This window comes from Protopterus annectens, chromosome 3.part1, assembly GCF_019279795.1.
Source record: "Protopterus annectens isolate FY-2018-M chromosome 3.part1, PAN1.0, whole genome shotgun sequence".
Lineage (NCBI taxonomy): Eukaryota > Metazoa > Chordata > Ceratodontiformes > Protopteridae > Protopterus > Protopterus annectens.
Window position 1 is genome coordinate 304,854,137 of NC_056732.1, and position 23,532 is coordinate 304,877,668.

General features: G+C 36.6%; 1 protein-coding gene across 2 annotated transcripts in view; it reads left to right on the forward strand.

Moving 5' to 3' along the window:
• Positions 1–23,532, forward strand: part of ABCD2 (ATP binding cassette subfamily D member 2) — a 949,133-nt gene that overhangs the window by 881,396 nt on the left and 44,205 nt on the right. For both annotated transcript variants that reach the window (XM_044066760.1, XM_044066761.1), the window contains exon 8: positions 13,981–14,065. In XM_044066760.1, the coding sequence (XP_043922695.1) occupies positions 13,981–14,065 (85 nt within the window). The remainder of the gene's footprint in view (positions 1–13,980; positions 14,066–23,532) is intronic.

The window sequence follows — 23,532 nt, forward strand, 5'->3', positions numbered from 1 at the left end:
TGGGAGGAGACAGAGGGAGACCAAGAGAGAGAGAGCTAGAGTCAGGGAATGCCTCTCAGGTTCTTTGTTCAAGAATTCTGGACAAAGCCAGCAATAATGGGGGACAAAGATCTAAAATCAGGAACATTTTTAAATATAACCGTAATGAACTTAAAAGGTAACTAGAGCAAGAGGTTTTCCATCAACATGCATTATTTGAATAATAAGGAGTCTGAGGGTGGCCTAATGGTTAATGTGTTTGTCTTACAAACACAAGGTGCAGGGTTTGAGTCTCACAAGGGATAACTGGCTAGGCTTAAAATGGCTCGCAAGGGCAGTTAGCTTAGTACTAATCTATGAACTTAATAATGTCTGGCTTTATTTACTGATTATAATCCTCAGCAATATACCAGAAAATCAAACATTTTTGAGGGACAGAGCAAAAAACGTGAGGCAAAATCAGGGACATTCTGCAAAATCAGGGACATCTGTGAGGCATGGGGGTGCAATTTCTTATATCTTCATTTGAACAAAATGAGACATTTGTAACTGCTAGATGTGTGTGGGTGTGCATGCACATGCGCATGTGGATGTGTGTGGGTGTATATTCAATACTTATATTTTGATTGTAAAATACTTCCTCCAGTAATAGCAATGATTACATGTGCTACAGCAACTTTGAAACATTAGGTGAGGGAAATATTTTACATCATAAATTAAAAAAAAATATATATATATATATATATATATATATATATATATATATATATATATATAAAACAGTGTTGCCTGCTTTGTGGTGTTGGAGTGAAGGGAGATACCTCACAGGTGACCTCTATCTGGCATACAAAGTAATCTTAGACCCCACCCTGATGGGACTGCTGCATTTTCGCAAGTCAAGCTCCACTCAAGTCACCTGCACGCGTGACCTCAACTTGGTCTGTGACATCAATAGGACTTGTTGGCGGGACAGATTTGCATCTCAGAGACTTCCCTTTTTGTGGAATAGACTCCCTCTCCATGTAAAGCAGAGTACGTCATTAAACCTTTATAAGTGCAACATGGATAACTGGATGGGGAAGAGAAAATACACCACTGGGATTCCACCTGTGTCCCTGCTGAGCAGTGGCATAGGGTGCTGACTTGTTGGAACATGGGCTAATTTCTTGGCTAGGCTTGTAAGGGCCTCAGGGCCAATAGCCCAGTAACGTCCTGTGATCTTATGTATGTTCATGGATCATTTGCTATAATATTGCAGCTGCAAGATTATGGGCTGCACATTTTTTTCTAAGAAGCAGTGTTGGAAGTTGGAGCTTATCAATGGTGTATCTGTTGTGTGCTGAACATTCTGACAAACATGGAGATGCTACATTTTGCCAGAAGTGGGCTAGATGTGTTTGATGAAATGATGATGCAGTTTTTATGTTGGGAAGTTTAGAAGTATAATTTGCAGTTTAAAAAAATGCTCGAACTGAAATCATATTCTCTTGCTACAACACAGTTTAGCAGAAAAAAATGGAATCTTTGGATCCAAAAATTTGAACTGTTCCTCACTTTGAGTGTAAAAGCCAAGCAAGAAACCTGAACACATATAGAGTACCACACTGCTGCATGTTTTTGGGTAAGAAGACTTGAAAGTATTCAATGCTTTCATGTTTTGTTGAAAAAGAAAACGATAAAGTGGCAGCATTTAAACAGACATATAAAGCTGCAACATTTACACAGACATTTGTTAAGTATTGGGATCCTTGCAGTTTATGTACCATTTGTCTTTACAAAAGCATGTTATTACAGGTATGCTTATGTTAATTATCTGACATACGGAGTCAAACAGTATAATTCTGATAAGCTGCATTTGCATGATTTGTTAGCAATAAATATAATAGTTTATGGTATAAGAAGTGATAAAACAGGAAGCAGGCTATTACGAAAAGCAAAAGATGGAGATAGGTAAGAAACGTGACATTCCTAGTACACACAGTTGAAAGAATTAATTGCTAGAATGAATACAGAATCGTAATTTAATAATAATACATTAGTATAATGATGACTAGGATACAAAAATCATATTCCTAACCCATGGTTGAACTCTGACATAAATGAAAGTCCATTAAGAATTACAAACAGTATAGAAAACCTTCAGATTCCTCAGACATTATCCCAGGTGGACTATATTGTGTAATTCTCAAAAAACAAGTTTTCAACCAGACAGATGGAGATTTCTCATATCCTACCTCTCGTGGACTGGGAGAGGACTAACAAAAACCTCACAGCTTGTAATACAAGGTTAGTCTTGAGAAGGACTGTTGGTCTGCATTATTTTAAATCCCTTGAGTTCGTGGAATAGCTTTGCTTGCTTCGTTATGTGTTAGAGCTGTTAGAACTTCCTGCATTTTGTATGTAGGAGCTCATCCATCCTCTGTTGAAAATAAAACTCTTGTGATTCTTTAAAAAAAAAAAAAAACAGATTGGACTGAAGTGTTAATAGAGAATTTTTTGACCGCATGTTAGCAGTACTACAATGTGGCAAAATGCTGGGAGCTCTACCAGCTCTTAACGTGTAACTAAGCAGAGAAGACTATTCCTAAACAAAATGGATTTAACATAATGTAGACCAAAAGTCCTTCTTAGGACTAACCTCATATTACAAGCTCTTGTAATTCTGAAAAACAAAACAAAAAAGTGATTTGTCAGGCAAAAGCCTGTTACATTAAACAACTCAGAGATAAACTCATAAATAATCCAAAATGATTTTGGAACTAATCTTCTAGTAAAAGCTAAGTCTACTCTCCATTTAGAATTACAACATGAAGGCCAACTGGTTGATCTGATTATCTCTTTCGGATTCATTTCTCCAAGACTTTTGGGTTTCTAATACCATTCCAAAGTCAAAGTATGATTAAAGTTCATGAAATTAGTATTATGTCAATGTTTGATGTTAGTCAAAAGTGCTCTTCGCAGCACCTGCAGTGTGCCCAGAACTGACTCATTCTGCAATTCATATGGAGTTTCTGAACTCTTTATTAAACAATTTGTGCTCTTAACCCCATTTTTGTCTGTGTCTGTTGGCAGCATTCCTCAGACTGAACCTTATGTAAGAGACTCCATTTACTTCTCCTTCTAAAAACTAATCACCCGGGAAGTGAATAATTGTCTAAGAAAATTACTGTTTTATGGTTCAGCAGTCTCAAATGACATCATACTAAAATTCCTAAAACATCTGCCATACTCTTCTGTATGTCATAAACAAGTCTTTAATAAGTAGCATCTTCCTCACCTCTTGAAGGCAGTCCCAGTCACTTCCCTTCCCTTGGAACCTAGTCATACTCTCATCATACTGCCTTGTCTTTCTCCGTTCCTCACTTGAAAGATCAGTATTCTCCCAAGCATACCTCTGAACCTCTTAGAGCAAGAAATCTGGACAAAGCCATAAATAAAAGTGGGACAAAGGTCCACAAATAGGGACAATTTTTAAATATTGCCCATACCAACTTAAAAAGTTGATAGAATAACAGGTTTTGCATTAGCATGAATGTAATGAAGGGTCTGAAGTCTAAAACTCAAATGTCTGTCATTATTTTCTAACTTCAATCTTTAATGTTTTGCCACTAATTTGCCAGAAAACCACAATTTTATGAAAAACAGACCAAAAATAAGAGGCAAAAATCTGGACATTTTGCGAAAATCTGTACAATCGAGTGGTATGCTCCCAGGTGACCTCACACTTTAGCTCTTTTAACCCCTTTAACTACCAACAGTTTGCCTTCAAAAAGGTTGCAGTAATTTAACCATTTCACTGTAACACAGTCTGCCTCACTAATCAGATGCTGACTAATATTAAGGAAAACTTACCAGAACAGTTTTTGTAGACTTAATAAAAACCTTTGGGTACAGCATCCTTTTCCCTTAAAATAACTAATGTTTTACATGTTGTCACATACATGACTTCACAGGTTGGCACTAGGCCATTGGCCCCAGGGCCCATACAAGCCCAGCCATAACAATTCCCTGGGTATTTCTTCCCACAATATTTACCTCCCTGGACCCCTGTCTAGCAGGGCGACTGATATGATCCCCGGGGTGAATTTCCTATCCCCCATCCAATCGTCAAGTTCCTTTTGAAGAGGACCAAGGAGGCACTCTGCTTGACATGTATGGGCAGCCTATTCCAGAGTATGGGGAGTCTCTGGGTCAGGAACCTATCTCTCCAGCATGTTTTGTTCATTGTGATGACAAAGTTTAGATCCCTGGAGCATGTGGCTGTGAGGGATTGGGGTTTCTTTAAGTGAAGCATGTCCAACAGCTCAGGGTTTTCAATGGGTGTATATTTATGTTAATCAATGGCTATTGAATGTAGGGAACTTTGTAATCTATCCTTAATAAGTTAGCTTTGGAGTACTGCAGAATCCCCTCTATTCACTGTTTTCATTAATACGTTTATGATTGCACTTCTAATTTCCCAGCATCTTTTAGGATGTTGATGTGGTTATCCGAAAATTCTGCATAGGCTATACAATAGAATGCTGCCATAGAGCAGTTCATTCCTTTTTTATTTTCCTATATTCAGCTTTAAATGTAAAAAAGAAAAATGAAACTATGGTTTTTGGCACAGTGGAATCCCATCTCAAGCCACTAAAAACTGGACTGCTACCTGAGGTCTTACATTTTGTTCAGCGTTTTAAATATCTAGACTTGCATCTTGATTAGTAAACTAACTTCTTTTCACACCTCAGTTAAGTTAGAAAGGCTAGTCTTAGCAACAGTGATGCAATTACTAAACTTGTTAATACCTGATATGGGAATCACCATAACAAGGAGTGTGCTTCTACCTACCATTGAATGTATATTCCTATTTATGTCAACACAATTTTGCATCTACTGCCACAGACTTCCTGCAGTGCTAAACAAAATCTTAGGTTAGAACTCCATGATACTACCTGTTTCTAAGTAAAAAGGTCAGACTGTCTTCATCCTTTTTGTTATGTAACCCCTTAATCTTTAACATTGTCTACCTTTTTGTTCCTCCTTTAAAAGTAAACCAGTCATGCAATGCTTAGAATTGGCCACTGTTCTTTAGAAATCTTTAAAATTCATTTTCTCACTGGGGACCTGCCTTATCGGATTAACTTCCAATGAATTTTTACCTGTTTGTTATAACAGTCCAGGTATGGCTATGCTAGGAGTAGTCTTACGTGACTATCTTATACAGACTTTATATGTCAAAACAAATACAAACCATCCACATTAGGTAGGAATTGTAGTTCACTGGTGTTAGGGGAGCAGCTTACTAAACTCTGAATTATGAACCAGTTATAATGTATTCCTATTTTATTGTATGAATGACCACTGCATTGTAACATGGTAGTAGAATATTAACTTAGCATTTTTGAATATAGATCCTTAAGTACAGTATGCCTATCTTAAGTAAATGAATAAGTAAATAAATTGTATGTCTGTGAGATAAAATGCAATTCACATAAAAATGCTAACATAATAAAGCAATAATGTGTTGTAACAGTAATGAGCATGAGAGAGTCACGATGTGCACGGAAGAGTCAACATTGAAATGTCATGTACTAGCCATTGACTGTAAGCATAAGACAAAGCCCTGTTTTGCTGTCTTCAGTTTGTAGAATCAAGTACTAGAAGGAACTATTTTACAAAAATGTGCAAAAGTAAAGAGTATTGTGTTCAAAAAAATCTGAATGTTGTTGACCAGCAATATGAAATGAGCAGTTTGTTGGCACTCCTAAAGTGAAAAGTGTATATACAATGAAATTAGAAAATGTATTGTAAGTCTTGAAATAAGAATGCAAATCATATTGTTAAATGGTGACAAATGAAAAAAAATGCTGAATTTAAAATAGGCATGGGTGCAGTGTATGTTACTTTTGGTGTTGGGGCTCATGGGCGCACAAAAGAGAACTGTGTGCATATTGTTAATGTAATCAGAGTACTAAGAAAAGACACAGGATTAAAAAAATGCTGGCATGTTAATATAAAAATATGATGTATGAAATTCTGTTTCAAATTATAGCACTGAAAGAATTGTATTATTCTGATATATTCTGGATTATTTGGTTTATGAGAATCTAGGAGTGGTAAAATAAATGCAGTGCAAAAACAGAAAGTTTGTAATGTACATCAAGAATTACACAGCCGTGGAGACATCCTTAAAAATGAGCAGAGCTATAACAATATCCCACAGGACTATGGTAAGTTATTTACAAGTTTAGGAAATTTTCCAAAATAATATCATATACATGTACCAATGAAAGTGCCAGTAGCACTCTGGAGTATAACAAAGCAGGAAATTTAAGTGACTGGAAAGTTTACGCAGTCTGATCCAACAGAGTGTTGTAATGCCAGGAAGGTTCACATTTGTATTGACAACAATACAAGAATAAAGCCAGTAAAAGAAAGCACTAGCCATTGTTTGTAGTTGAAGAAGGATGCTCAACAATGCCAGAAGCTAAGTTCACATCAAGAATTATGTGCAAACCAGTACTGGTATACAAACCAGAAAGATAAAGGTAGATGAAGAAAGTGCCAAATTGAGTAAATTTAAAATATCATAATGAAGGTACAGATTCCTTAAACTTCTATTTTTTATTTCAGCAATGTCAAAACTATTCCTAAGAAGTCTTGCACAGGCAGTTGAAATATTGTAAGATGTTGCAAATATAAGTAACGATCTATTAGTGTAAGGTCAGATACCATGAAAGTATGTTAAGAGAATGATAATAGATGCTTAATAGGTTGAGACAACAAAATGGGTTACATAAAGGCAATTGTAAAAGAAGAGTGACACAGTGAAATATGTGATTCATAGTCTTGTGTCAGAGAAACTGAAGCCAAACATTGAAAAAGAACAGTTGTACAAGTGCAAAAGCCAAAAAACAGCCTAGCATTACAGAGTTTTTTAGGACTATTACAGCATCTTGCGATTTTTGTAATATATGCTTGAAATAACTGTATGTTAGAGTATGATATAGTTTGGGAATGGACCTGGGAACAAGAAAAAAAATTTGAATTACATAAAGATGTAATTACTGATGCATTACAACTGTACTCTTGTCTAAACTCTAGAAATTGCAATTCAGAACGAAAATAGACCATTTGCTTGGTGGGGTAGAGCACTTCCAGATGCACAAAAGCGATATACTCAGAAAAGGAACTGTTAGAAATAGTGTACACATTTGGGAAATTCCATGAGTATGTCTGTGACTAAAGATGTTCAGGTGGAAATAGACTATAAACCCATGCAAATAATATTCAGAAAGCCTTCTTGCAGGCCACCATTGAGTTTGAAGAGGTTGTTACTCTACATAGCTGTGTTTTAAATGCGAAATATGGACCAGAGAAGGAGCTACACATAGCAGATATGTTGAGTACAGTATGTTTGTCAAAGACGCAGAAAGAATTTCTGGAATATCTGAGAACAGTAAAGTCATAAGTACAGGCAAGATATATAATGTATTGGATATGACTGTTGACTCAGAACAGGTAGTGCAGGGTGGTACCATACATAGCACATACTGTAACAACACTCTAAAAGAAGAGGTGTTAAATGATGTGTTCCATGGTCATAGCTTCTTTTTTCATGGAGTCTAGTCAGCAGAGATTTTTTTTCAGATTAAAAGTACCTATGTATCTCATATACACAAGTTACTATTCCAAGTTCCCTGAAATAATCAGTCCACCAGACACAACAACTGCAAGAGTGTTAGTGCATAAAAGTCTGTATTGCTGAGCCAAGGTATACCTAGAGCAGTGCAAAAGTCAGGAATTCAGAATATTTGTGTATAAGTGTGAGCTGAGGCATGCAGCAGAAGTCCAGTTAATTGTGATGAACAGGTAGAAGTCAAGATAGCAATCCAAGCAGTAAAAAACTCTCACTAAAAAGAGCAGTAGGAGTAGCCTTGATGCTCATCATCTTACAATTTTGGAATGTAGGAATATTCCATTGCAGGTACTCAGTCTCTCACCAGCTCATTTGTTAATGGGCAGATGGTTGGAAGGCAGATTTCCAACATTAGTTATGTTACTGATGCTTGATAATTAGCACAAAGTAAAGGAAGTGATGGAAACAATTCTGTAGATGCAGAAATACTAAGACAGAAATTGCAGGTCATTTCCAGGTTTGCAGCTCTGGGGATAAACAAAGAATGCACATGCCAATGGAAGTTTTTGCAGCTTGAAGCTGTAGTAGTCAGTCTGGTAGCCAAACCAAAGTCCTTTGTTATTTGTGAGGAAGATGGAAGAGCTGAAAGGAAGGAGGTACAGATATTCGGATAAGGGACATGCACTGAAGTTCAAGAATAAAGACCATCTAGAATTGTCAACATTGCATTGTTGTCATCAACAACTGTTCACAGATAATTTGGAGGTCATTGAAGAAATCAGACAGTTACATGGATCATTCAAGGAGTGAACATAATTCTAAAGACTGAAAAATATAATTTGCTGATCTGTTTATGAATGTGTAACATGATTTTATTTGTTATGAAAAGCCATAAGACATGTTTATGTGAATGCCAACAACAGTATTACAACTAGTGAAAGGAACAGCAGTATTGAAGACACTAAAACAATGGTAAATAGTTGGCTCAATAAAGAAATAACATTTTCAAATCTTGATGAAACATACCAAGGGACTGAAAATCTTACGGTGAAAATCAATGAGTTTGAAAAAATGTTGCAAAAAAAAATGCAATTTGTGAAAGGACAGTGTCTTTCTTCTGGACAGCACTGCAGCACGTAGAGTGCCTAAAGGGCCTAGGGTATGAACATTTCCCAATGGCTTGTTGTATGGATGAGTGTTGAACCAAGAACTGGTAGATTTACTTGATAAAACAGGTTTAAAACTTATGACTTTGTAAAAGACAATGAGAGGCAGCTTTTGAAGATGGTGAGTGAGATCAACAAACTGCAGCAGTGAGTAATCTTTTATTTCCCTCTTACAACAAAGTTTTTAACCAAGTTTTTACAAAGGTAGATTCTAAGTGCAAACTTATCAAGACAAAAAAGAAAAGGTTAATAAGAGATAAAAATGACTATGACAACAAATCTGTATACCCAGAGCCTCAGGGGAATAAGCAGAGCAAGACATACCTCCAAGATGAGACAGGATTTGAAGGTTCCTCCTTTGGAGTTACTGACAGTGGCGAAAACAAAAAAAAACAACAATCAGCAGTATGGCTATTTTTATCATAATTCTTGGAACCAAGATTCAGTGACCTTTCAGAGCCATGTGAGAGGCCGAGGGAAGAAGAAGAAGCAGTGGAAATGAGTATTACCATTTCAGGTAAACATTTTGAATCTAATAATTTTAAGATTTATAAATACGGCCTCACAGACATAGATGATAATTGTATTAAAGTGTTCCAAAATGATTTTTCTTTTGTCCCTATAAAGGACATAAATATAGTGGATACATTAGTAGAGCTCAAGTTCAGTACAAGAGAACTTGATTTGAGCATTTTTCTTTTCAAACAATGACTGTAAACACGGAGGTGAAACATTAAGGTGTAGTATATTTAACTTCCCTGTTATACTGTATCCTTATTTATGAAAAGTTATGTAAATGCAGTACTTGTAACTTAGAAAATGAACATTAAAAAACATTTTTTAATCTATTAGAGGATGAAAAAATAATTTTCCATACTTCGTCCAAATGGGTGGAATGGTAGTATGACAGTTATGACTATACTGAAAAGATGTTTAAATTTTTGTGTAATGGAACATTTTATAGACATGTTTTTGTAGAACAAAATTAATCTTGCCTATAATAAAATAGATTTGTGGCTGAACAGTTTGAATGAAGAGTATGAGATTAGTAGTGACTTTATTAATTTCTTTTGAAGTTATGACAACCCATTATTCCTTCCATTAAAAATCATATTGATTCTCCATAAAAACCTATTGTGGTTTCTTCTGGTTCTAAGACAGAACCTGTAGCTATTTTAGTAGAAAAAAATTCTTTATAGACAAGCCACATATATTGAAGGATTCAATGGATTTTTGCATAAATTAGCCTTGGTGTATTTTAATGACAAAAGTTTATGTGTAACAATATATGTGAGAGATTTGTTTTCAATAAAGAACCACTTTTGTTTATTTTGATGGTGAATTCTTTCAACAAGCAACAGGAGTATCAATGGGGGTCTGTTCTACACCTGTCTTTGCCAATATCGTTTTCTGGGTCTGGAAAAGCCATTGCATGTTTATAGCAATTTTAGTTCTTCCATATCTATATACCTAAGATTTTTGTAAAACATTTTTATTTTACAGTCTAGTTCTGTGGAAACGTATAACAGATTTTTTTCAATATATAAATAGCATTGTTGGCTTTGTAACTTTTATTTGAGAAAAAAGTTATTAGAAATTATATATCTGAATGTTGTTATAACCAAAGACCTTTGCAATCTGAAATGGGAATCTAACATTTTTAGGACAAAAACATTTCCTAACAGTTATTTGCACTTTTTGAGCAGCTATCCCTTATGACAAAAGAAACATATGGTTAAAGGCCAGATGGTAAGGCTCTCAATTCTTGTTTTAGATGATGCCAAATTTGAAAAATAACTTATTAAACTTTGGAATTTATTTATGGAAAGAGATTCTCTTCCTGATTTTTTGGCTTCCAGTTTTGATGAAATACTCCAAGGGAGACATATAACATATCCATGTCCGTGGTTTTAACTTTTAATCATAGAGTTGTGGAAGCATGGAACATATTTGAGAGAAATTGGTTAGCAGTGTTTTCATCAGTTGGGTTCGTGGAGCTAGCCCCATTTTTCTGTACAAAAGGAATTAGAATTTGATAGGGCTTATGAAAAGGACCTAAAAAAATCTTGGTGCGGTGTGTTCACACATTGAGTATGATTAAGTGTGCTTCATTTTGCCAGTACAGGTATATCTTGGATACCATTAATACTACTAAAAGTACAAAGTTATTTCTTGTAATTGAACAAAGGGGGTGGTATACATAGCTAGCTATTTAAAATGTTCATCTTTTTATATAGGGAAAACTGAATGAGCAATGCAATCCAGGATTTATGAACATGTATATGCGATCAGAAGAAGTGATGAAACCAAAACTCCAAATAAACAATCTAAAATGTCTTCCAGTTTTAAGAAATTTTTTATTTTTTATTCTTGAAAAAGTTCCATTCAGTGAAGGAGAAGGTAGTTGGGAAGAAAGGCTTAATTTTAGAGAGTTGTGTTGGCAGCTCTTACTAAATGTAGGCACAACACCAGGTTTAAAGAAACTTCTCCATCAGTAGTGCTATATAGCTTAAAGCTTTAAAGCCGTAATTCTTTTATTCATAACTTATTTTATAACTTATTTTATAAATTTGACTTTTTGTTTTTTTTTATACATATTTACCATATGTAATTTTTAAGTGGATCTTAGTAACACATTATTCTTAAAATCTTGTTAGTCCGTTTTAGGTGTTTTTTTCTTCAGATATTTAAACATTTTTAATTAATGTTCTAAAGTTTCTATTGGATGATGGTGCATGTCTACATCGCCACAGTAGTCAGGAAGTCCTTCTACGTGGCACACCTCATCATAAAAGGGTTCTCATCCAGGAAAAAAGAGGTAATTGTTCCCCTCTACTCGACACTCATTAGGCCCATTATAGAGTACAATGCCCCTTTTGGAATGTACCTCACAAGACATCTGCAGCAGCTGGAATGGCCACAGAAGTACCTCACAAAGAGGATTACTGGCCTCAAACAAATGACCTAAACTGACCGCCTCAAAAAACTCCAGTTTACTCCGTAGCATATCGCCTACTCCGAGGTGATCTCTGCCTAACATATAAAACTATGTCAAACCCAGAGCTTTTGGACATGCTACACTTAAATAAATCCCAATCCCTCCGAGCTACACGCTCTAGGGACCTAAACCTTGTCACAACAATAAACAGGACATGCTGGAGGAATAGATTCCTGTCCCAGAGACTTCCTATACTCTGGAACAGGCTACCCATCTGTGTCAAGCAAAGTTCTTCATTAGCACTCTTCAAGAAAACTCCTGATGAGTGGATGGGAAATAGGAAATACACCCCGGGGATCACTTCTGTGTCTCTGCTCGACAGTGATGCAGGAAAATAACTTTTTTGGGTGGCGTAAGCCAGGGAACCTTGTTGGCTAGGCTTGCGTAGGCCCTTGGGCCGATAGCCTAGTACCTACCTATGAACCTATGTGATTTTACTGTCTGACATTTTTTAAATGGTGTGTTTAACTTATGTACTTAGTTCTGATGATGTTCCCTTATATTAAGGAAGAAAAGCGCTTAACTAAATAAAGTAAGACTTGTTATCCTTTTTGTCACAGCCCAGCATTGTTTTGTTTTGGTACTGTGTTTGATATCATGTTTCACTGTTTCTTGTGGATGCATGGTATACAGTTAAAAATTATCAGTGTAACACAGTGGCGCATGCTGCTTCATACACTATTTTTAAACTGCACTCACAGACCCACATAGACAGACACACATACCTGTGCACGCAAACACACACGCGCATGCACACACGCACACACACACACACACACACACACACACACACACACACTTACACATGTGTGAATTAATGAGGTATACAGCTTTAAATATGCTAAGGTGTAGTTACAGGAGGCTACTGCATGTTGCGTGGTATACATTCATTCTAGATGGCAGTGTGACTAAACATTCCCATGGAGGCTGGAACTCATCTGCAGTGTGTTTGTTGTATTATGAGCATTCTGACAAAGAATGAATGCCTGAAATTAGGCATGAATGCAGGCCCTTTGGAATAGAGCTCCAGTTATGCCATTAAATGAACCACTGAAGCAAGTGAGACATGTACATCCCTAAGCGCAGTGCTTCTTCTTAATTACCAGCCTAGTATCTACACAAATTGTTAGTCATTGCACTCACACAGATGTGTCATGCATATAGAATAAACATATGCAAATACTAAAAACTAGGGTACAGCTTTCTGAATTCCAGGATAGTTGTGCTGTGACACTGGAACAGTTGAGTATTTGCATACCTCACAACCACGTACCCCAAGAAATCTGGTCAAAGCCTAAAATAATGGGGAGCAAAGGCCCCAAAATAGGGGAAGATATAAAATGTTGCACTTATAAGCTTAGAAGGTTGCTACAATAATAGGATTTGTGTTGACATGCAATTTCTGAAGGATATGAAGTCTAAAACTCAAATTTATGTCATTAGTTACTGACTTCAGTCCTCAGTGATTTGCCAGAAAACTACAAATTTTATGACGAATACACTACAATATGAGGCAAAAATCTGGACATTTTGCCAAAATCTATACAGTTGAGAGCTATGGATATGTGCATTTTTCTTCATGTACAACCCAATGTACTCCTTTATGATTTCTGTAAATAGTTATTTGTGTAACCACACAGGCTTCCATTAAGAAATTGTTATATGATAAGAAACACAAAAATCTCAGCTACCAAAGTGACACAACTTGCAACTTTATTAGAATGATATACTAGAGTGCCTTTTGGTCCCTGCTAGGACCCTTCCCCTTTTTTGGTTTCTGTCCCTATGTGTTTCATTCAGATGTGCTTTCTACATTCATAAATGATTATAATGAGTGTTTGTGTTGCCCCTGGGCTGTGCATCATGGAGAGGTGTCCTTGCTTAAGGGTGAACTGGATTCAACTGACACATTCTTGCAGCTCATTGTGCAACTCGACTGATGTGTATAAATTACTAATTTCCTTGGTAAAAGTCACATTTTTTTACATATTATACTCTAGAAGCCATAGTCTTATAGTAGAATCAAAACAGTTATGTTTATTGTGTGGTGACAACAGATTTTCAGCATACTTTGTTTTCCTGGTTTGTATGCATAAAATGATAATTAAAAGATATGGAATGATGAAAAAGCATCAAATGTGGGATTTTATGTGCTTCATATGGTTTGCTCATTCTCCATTTTTTAATATGACTGTTATGTACTCTTTCTTAAGGCTGGGATGCTGAAACAGATTGGAAGGATGTCTTGTCTGGGGGAGAGAAACAGCGAATGGGAATGGCACGAATGTTCTATCATAAGTAAGTACAGAATTCATGTTGGAATATTTTGCAAACTTTGTGCAAAAATATTTAGTTAGTATACTACAAGGTAAAAGTTAAGATGTTTTAAATACGTGTCTTATATGAAATCTTTCAACCTGCATGTGAAATATAAACTAGTGGTAGATAAAGAAATCAAAGAAACAGTTAGATGCAACCATAGTTGTTAGGGCATATTTTTATTTTATTTTATTTTTATTTTACATTTGGTTACGGGGTGGTACACTGATCACAATTGATCATTTACAGGTACTGCCCAGGTGAAATAATTCACAAAGAAGAAAAAGTGGAACAGAGAGGCAGTAAGCTGTAAATGTCAAAAAAAGATATAAAGAACAGAAGTACAAATGTGTAACAAAAACAGTACAGTATCAATGGATAGATGTAGCAACAATTATGATTGGAATGTGCATTTTACAAATTTACTTTATGTTATTTCAGGCTTATATCATGGTGGAAATGATGTGGGGAGGTAGGAGAGGTGGAGTTAAGAGGTGTTAGTAGTCGAGAAAGAGATTTAGGTTGGAGGTTGAGAGGCTGGTAGGTGATGTGGCCTGCTGTGTGGTAAGTACAGTATGATTTGGTGTGGAGGATTTTTTTAAGTTCAGCTCTGAAGGTGGGAAAGGGGGATTGTAGTTCCTTTAGGTGGAGGGGGGATTCCTATAGTTTGGAAGGAAGGCCAGAGAAAGAGTAGTTGGTACAGTGTTGCCTGCTTTGTGATGTTGGAGTGAGGGGAAGATAGCCCACATACATCAAAACTAGTACATAAAATGTAAAACTACAGTAGTGCATATGCTAGAATATAGTGAAGGACCCTGTAACAGCTTATGATGTATGTCAAGAGTTCTGTAGTTACAAAACAGAACAGTGTTACTTAGTACTTTTAAATCCACGCTTCAGATATATGCAGTACAAATGATCAGAGTGAAAATACAGGACAATAAAAAAAAAGAGGCTGCTGAGTCTAATTATCAGTAGCAGTCACAAATATCACAAGGCGAAAAGGACAAGCAGCTCTGCTTTCAAGAAAGTATCAAATTAGGAGATTTTTAATGAGGCTGGAAGTTTGCTTTGCAGAGTAATGAACCTAAAGGACAAACCGATTTGCTCAAAGGAGATTTTATTTCAGTGCAACAGAAAGTTTGCTACTCTTTTCTTCTGGCAGAACATCTATTATTAACAGAGCTGAACGGTGATACTAGATATAGCTGCATATGGCAGATTATATGTGGTGCCACTCTATCCCACAAAATAGTTTGAATCATGCAGGTAAGGCCCCTTGACAATTAGGCCTACATAAATGAGCAATAGACATGTCATTGGAATAATAGTAATACCACCCTTTAGAATTTTGCACAACCATAAGCTTATGCCTGTTCTTCAAAACCTGTAAATTTATTTCCTTAACATTTCTTTCTGTTCTGCTGCTAAGGTCTTCAGCAACAGAGCTTACTTTAGGTTACAGAAGTAAAGTCTTTCAGGCAGGTTGCCATTTTTACTTTGTATTTTTATTCTGTTTATGGGTGGTAGTAATTTGCTGCAGGCTTTAAATAAAACAATCAAAAAAGTGTTCTGCAAATGTCATCCTGTCACCAATTCCTCTGGATTAGGGACATTATGCACTTTAAAATTTGAGTAGGCACAACAAATCCTAAATTACTCTTGAAGGGAGTATTTGCAAAGAAAGCAAAAGAAAAAAAAAGGAATATTAACTGAAATATCACATGTTATTTAATGCTAGCATACTGGAAGTACAAAGAGTTGCAGTTTGTCTTATAGTTATCTTCTTTGTCAACTTGTATGTTTACTGACCTGTTGTACTAAGCAGCAGGTTTTAACTTGAAGATGCCAGTTCTTATCACTGGGTGTGACCCCTTAGAAAATCTGAAGTGAAATGATGCCTTTTGTTAACAAAGAGTATCAAAAAAACATTAAGTTACACATATCCTTAAATAAAATACTTAATTTTCAAAAACTCGTGGATATCTTAAATGTATCCATTGCCTTCAACACCTTGCAACCATTACACCTTAATCCAAACTTTAAACTTAACAGTAGAATGATTAACCTTAACAATTTCCCTCTCCTAAAACAGAAGTGTCTGATAGACCTATACCCCGTTTGAAACTGCTCTATCACAGAGATGAGACTAGCACTCGACCTTCCTAAAAGCTATACCATTATTCTGAGACAGATCACAGAATTGAGTGCCAAAATCCTGGGAAATCCTAAACTTAATGAAAATGACATTAATACATGCAAAATTCTTTGGGACCTCCTATTAATGAAGAAGAAAATTATTTCTAATACATATAAATGTATTATGTTAATCAAATACCAAAATGAAGTTCTCATCTGCAACTGTTGGACTGAACTAGACCCAACGATTACATTTAACCAAAACATAAGATCCATCCAAATAACTACAAGATCAGTGCCCTTTAAAAAAACGTAATTATACACAACTAATGATTTTAAATAACTCTTATCTTACTCCAACTGTTTTCAATAAATTTGACCCCAACACCTCCCCACTCTGCTCATACTGTGATTCTCAAAGATTGGATCTTGTGTATATTTTTTGGAGTTGCAAATGCTCCTTCAAACTCTGATGCTCCCTAAAAGTCAAATTACAAAAAAATGGGCTATGAGAAATCTACCCTTTCATGAAACTTTGCTATGCTGCATATTCCTCCTCCAGGCTTGACAAAACTACAAAAACATATACTAGTCACTCTCTGTTTTGTTTAGCAAATGGTATTGTTATTGTGTTAACAAATTTGAAAGCATTGTTATTAGCACAAAAGGTAGTATACTTTCTTTTTATATAGAAAGCTGTGGGTTCTACTCCCACAGCCAGTAGATAGATTGCTGTTACTGGGCTGTACTTGAAGGGGGGTGGGATGCTGCAGTACTAAGTATGTCCACCTTTGGATGAGATGTCTAGGAACTATGAACCTCTTGTCAGTTTGTCATTCATTCCCTATTGCAGTATTATCATCTTATTATTTTTTTTAATGTAACATAGGCAATTTATTCTTCAAAGTCAACGGGCACTTTATTTGTAGATGAATCACTGAAATATAAAGTTGTTTGCTAGCAGCGACTTCTTCATTAGTTACATATTTCTTTAATGTGGAATTATTCAAATGACTTTTACTTATGCAGAGATTTTGCATATTAACTGATACTAGTGGATTGTAATGACAGAAGTTTGAGTGGCCTTTTATGATTGAAATGTTCTAAATTGGGCAGTTTTGTCATTATTGGTTTATATGTTTTGTTTCATTGCTTACTGGAAAAATGTTCAAAACTATAAATTTAAATCAAGCTTTACCAAGTGGTGCTGTATTATACAAGGAATATAATTTAATTATTATATAGTATAATTTAATACAGTCAAGAAGGTGAATCAAAAAACTTTTGCATGGTCCTAAAAATGTGTGCAAGGGGCCTATGATTTGAAAATAGCCCAGAGGTAAATTTAACCTGCCACTGGCCAGATGCATTTTCTTTGAATGTTGGTTTCAATGCTGTTTCAGTGAATTTTAGTTTCAAAGGCAGAGAAGTTTTAATGCTAAGTCTGTTTTCATTGTGAGACTGTATTGCTTTGTTTAGCAAATGTCTATCAGTGTTTGTGCTATTAAATTTGAAATAAAAGTTGTAAATTAAATCCAAATATCTGTAATCATTGTAGAAGTAAAGCAGAGAACAGTATACACACTGAGAGTTTTAAACAGTGTTTACGGCAACTGGGAAGAAATAGCCAAGTAATGGGACACTGGAATGGTTGCATGGGGGGGGCTGAGTTGGGGGGGTCTCTGGGTTTGCACCCCTGTAAAAAATCCTGCAGGCTCCCATGAGCAAAGTCTCAAACTTTCATGCTTAGGTTGCACTACATACTCCATATTTCTTAGCTGCCACAGAGACTTGGCAAAAACCTAACATAAAAGATATCAAAGTACTTCCTCCAGGATATAACTTAATCAGACTAGGTAGACTACACAAAAAAAGCTGGTGGAATTGCATAATTTTACAACAATTACTTTACAGTTACAAATTACTTAGGTCCCATCCCCAAATTTGATAACAATGAACTTCTCATTACCATACTAAAAATGAACAACTCGAAAAACCTATGTATAGTTGTCACTTATATATTCTTAAGTACAGAACATCCCCATACTTGAAAACATTCTATCCTGGATCACAAAAAATATCCCCTATGAAACAGTTATTCTTGGTGATGTTAACATAAATTGTCTAACTCTTAGATCACTCTGTCCCTCTATCTCTACAAATCTCTTCAATTTCTCACAACTTATACTATCCCCTACAATGTATGATAAATATAACAAACAAGGATCCATATTGGATTGGATCCTAGTATCTGACCCAAACAAGTTTACACAAATAGGTACCCTTACCAACCCACTAAGTAACCACCTACCATCCTTTACCATTAGAATATGTAAATATTCTCATAAAATGCATTTATTTAAATCAATCCAGAACCTAGCAAAATGTAATCTGGAATAATTTCTTCACATACTAAAATCTACTAATTGAACTATGCTAAAAACTCTTCCTCTTGATGAAGCTGTAAATAACTTTAAGGGTTCATTTTGAGTATTCTTAACAGCTTAGTTCCTACTTGGATAAAAAGAATCAAAATTAATCATGCCCCATGGTTGTCGGCTGCCACCAAGCAGCTAATGGCTGTAAAAAAATAAAGCATGGATCGAATGGCTAAAAAATAAAATACAAAACAATTTGCAGCATTATAAACAACTCCAAAATAAAGTCAAACAACTCATCATTTATGTTAAAAAAATAATATTATTCCTGACAGAAGTCTAATAACTCACACAACCCAAAAATATTCTGTTCATCAATCAATTCACTTCTTAAACAAGACAGAAAACAAATTCCTAGCCCTCTCCCAGATAAATCTCCCTTTGAAATTGCCACCTACTTTAAATCTCACTTCATAGACAGTATTTCTAACCTACTGTCAAACAATACTCATCCTTCACTGTCAGTAAAACAGTCATCCTCCTACAGCACTTGTCAGCCAAGTACAACTAGTATTAATGTTACTCATTGCCCTATTGGTTGTACTCCTACCTTTTTACTTCACCTAGTCTGTACCAACTTTATAAAAAACTTTTTCTACAACTCAAACCTAGTTCTAATTCATCAGATTATCTTCCTGCTCAATACCTCAGGCTTGCTGCTGAGTCCATAGCCTACCCAGTCAATATTCTTATAAATAGATCAATCACAGTATGATATGTCCCAGGCATCTGGAAGAAGTCTTTCATTATCTTACTGCACAAAAGGGGTAATTCCTCAGATCTGTCTAACTACCACCCCATTGCTATCTTATCACCTCTGTCCAAAATATTTGAAAAATGTATCCATACACAACTCATTAATTATCTTCTCCACAACAAACTATTGTCCTCAGCCCAGAGTGGTTTCAGACCAACCTATAGCACGTCAACCACTTTACTAGCCTTCATGGACACAATAAAGTTTGCTAGAGATTCTGGTCGTCTTGTATCTGCACTGTTTTTAGATCTCTCTAAAGCATTTAACACAGCTTCTGACACTAAGTTCGTATACCAACTTTCCTTACTTGGTCTCACATCCTCCACCCTGACATGCTTTAAAAGTTATCTGTTGTATAGACACCAGTCAGTAAAGTGACAAGGCTCCCTTTCTTCCTTCCTTCCAAACATCAATGCGGTACCCCAAGACTCCATCCTTGGACCCCTACTTTTCAACATCTTCATTAACAACCTTCACTTATCCTCCTGCCAAGCTACTGTAACCCAATGTGCTGATAAGTCGACCATTATCTGCTCAGCAAATAACATAATGTACCTGCAATAAGTTACCAAGAAACTTTTTCATCCTTTGAACTCTAGTTAAACGAACCCCAATAAAACAAAACTTTTACTTTTTTCCTTAAAGGACAAACAGTTAGTAAATCAAATTTTAAAATTTGTTCCGCAGATAACACTCCAGTTGAAGCAGTTCCACACACCAAGCTGCTGGGTGTAATCATCGTTGAAAACCTGAAATTTCGCCTTTATATCCAAAACAACATTAAAAAATTCACCAGAAACTAGCCATGGCATGCTCTACAGGCATTCTTGTTTTCTTAATCAGTCTATTAGAGTCATTCTTGCTAACACCTGTTTATTACCTTCCCTCTTGTATGGTGCTAATATCCTTACTAATTTCCAGACGTCCTTCTTATCAAAACTTGAAGCCTGCTATAACAAAAAAGCAAAAATCCCCACAAAATCTCCCTAGCGTACTCACCACTGCATTTCACTTCAAGCAGTATAATGGCTCGAGCTACCACAATGCCTTAACTTCTTACAACTCTTAACTGCCCACAACATTATCTATAAGCCCACTGGCTGCCCTTCTCTAACTCTAACTTCTATTCTCTCTGGCTATCAACCCATTAGATCTCTAAGATCAAAGACAAACAATTTTTGTCAGTAGACAAGCCCAAGAAAACTGCAGGAAAATGCCTCTACTCTTATCTGGAATGATCTTCCCACAAATATCAGAGCAAAAGCCAACTTTCCCTCATTTAGATGTGTCTTAAAAGAATTCATAAACAAAACATGGAGCTGTTCCTGCTCTAATCCCACTTAATATTATATCCCCTCAGTTTAACTCACGTTATCTGTCTATAACTACCTTTTCAAATACTTTTCTTTTTACTACACCTTCTCTTCTAAACACCTTTCTCCTTCTACTCCCAACCTTTTTCTTATCATATCTCACTTTCTGTATCCTCTTATGATATCTTTAATCTATATTATCTTACTGTTCTTTCCTACAAATAATTTTTTGCAATAATATTTCCCTACTTTTCTTACATTATTAATTAACCACCATTTTCTTTTAGCTTAACCATTTGATATATGTTTCATTATTTAACCTAGTCTTTGACTGTTTTATTACTAATTATGTATTTTTTGGTGCTCTTTTCCCTGGGCCAAAGCTGAAAAAGCGTTCTTCGGACCCCAGTCAGACTTTCCAGGTAAACAAATGTCAAATAAATAAACAAATAAATGTTGTGCATTTTAAAGTAATTAATTCTATAGAGAGGTGAGTACAAAGCAGGGAAGATATATTATATTAGATTAGTGAATGTGGGTTTGGACTTTGCTTCAAAGATTTTGACAAGAGAATTAATGTGAGTGTGTTAGCTTTTGTCCAAGGTCAGCTTAGGTTGCATACTTGAAAGGTTCATAGGTTCATCGGTAGGTACTAGGCTATCAGCCCAAGGGCCTACATAAGGCTAGCCAACAAGGTTCCATGGCTTACGCCACCCAAGAAAGTTATTTTCCTGTGCCACTGTCGAGCAGAGACACAGAAGTGATCCCTGGGGGGTATTTCCTGTTTCCCATCCACTCATCACATCAAGATTTTTCTTGAAGAGTGCTATTGAAGAACTTTGCTTGACATAGATGGGTAGCTTGTTCCAGAGTATAGGAAGTCTCTGGGACAGGAATCTATCCCTCCAGCATGTTTTATTTATTGTGGTGACAAGGTTTAGGTCCCTAGAGCAAGTAGGTCAGAGGGATTGGGATTTCTTTAGGTGTAGCATGTCCAACAGCTCTGGGTATGACATAGCTTTATATGTTAGGCAGAGATCACCTCAGAGTAGGCGATATGCTATGGAGTAAAGCTGGAGTTTTTTTTGAGGCGGTCAGTGTAGGGCATTTGTTTGAGGCCAGTAATGCTCTTTGTGAGGTACTTCTGTGGCCTTTCCAGCTGCTGCAGATGTCTTGTGAGGTACATTCCAAAAGGGGCGTTGTACTCTATAATGGGTCTAATGAGTGTCGAGTAGAGGGGAACAATGACCTCTTTTTTCCTGGATGAGAACCCTTTTATGATGAAGTGTGCCACGTAGAAGGACTTCCTGACTACTCTGGCGATGTGACTATCAAAGGAGAGACTACTGTCCACCTGGGTCCCAAGGTGTCTTATCACGCATTCGGTGTTAAGTAGATTGCTGCCTATGTTTTAGTTCATGGGTACAGAGTTTTTACCAAAGGGGATGACACTGCACTTTTTGGCATTGAGCTTGAGGCCATGGCTCTGATACCAGGCATCTGTCTCAGTGAAGCCCTTCTGTAGGATGTCCACATCATTTGGGGACTTGACTATGGCTCCTAGTTTGCAGTCATCTGCAAACTTCATTAGCCAGAGGCCTTCTGTGTTAGCCTGTACTTCAGAGAAGTAGATACCAAACAGGAGAGGTCCCAGGACGGACCCCTGTGGTACTCCACTTTTCACTGTTTTGAGGTCAGATTTGGAGTCTGCAACTTTTACAGTGTGGGTTCTGTCAGTGAGCCAGTTGGCAACCCATATTGTGACATAGGGATTTATACCTAGTTTAGTGAGTTTAGCTATAATTCCAGAATGGGGGATGGTGTTGAAAGCCTTGGCGAGGTCAAGATAGGCTGTGTGAACCACCTTACCCTCATCCACGGCTTTGGTGACTGCCTCAAAGAAGTCAATCTGGTTCAGGAGGCATGATCTGCCTTTCACAAACCCGAACTGGGTGGGATCCAGAGTTTGGGGGTTACCAATGTCTTTGTTTATGAGTTCCATGATGATACATTCCATGGCCTTGCAGACCAGGCTCTTCAGGCTAATAGGTCGATAGTTCCCGGTATCAGTGGTTGCTGTGCGCCATTCATTGGGCACAAAACCTGATGCAAGGCTATTACTGAACTTGAGGCTTAAGTGGGGAGCCAGTTCGTTCTGAAGTCCATGTAAAACGCAGCCTGGGATGTTGTCCAGTCCCATGGATGCTGTGTTTTTGGCTTTAGAGAGTGCAGCTTTTACCTACGTAGTTGTGATTACAGGGACTCTGCATTCTTCCTGTATAGATATGGGCCCTTTAGGGAGTGAGGGGGGGTAAAGTTATCACTGAACCTATCTGCCAGGATGTTGGCAATATAAGTTGGTTCTGTAATTTTCGTGCCTTTGTGCTGTAACTCAGAGCAGATCTGGGTGTTGCCATCTAGATTCTTGACATAGCTATATAATGCTTTGTGGTTGTCCTTAGATTTAGTGGCGATTTTGTTTTCGTAGCTAGCTTTGGAAGATGTTATAAAGGATCTCAACTTCTTACTGAGGCTGACCAGGAAGCTCCTCCACTCATGGGATTTTACTCTCTTTTGCAACAGTTTCTGCCTTCTGTTGTAGAGTTTGTTTATGGCAGGGTACCACCAGATTGGCTTCCTTTTTTTAGCGTCTTGGTTCTGTTTGGGATAGCAAGATCCATGCACTTGTGTAAGTGCTTATAGAGTGCATTTGTGTAGGATTCAGCAGTTGTAACTGTATTGTCCATCTGCATGGGTGTCATGAAGTTCACCACTTCTGTCTTAAGAAGCATAAAGTTG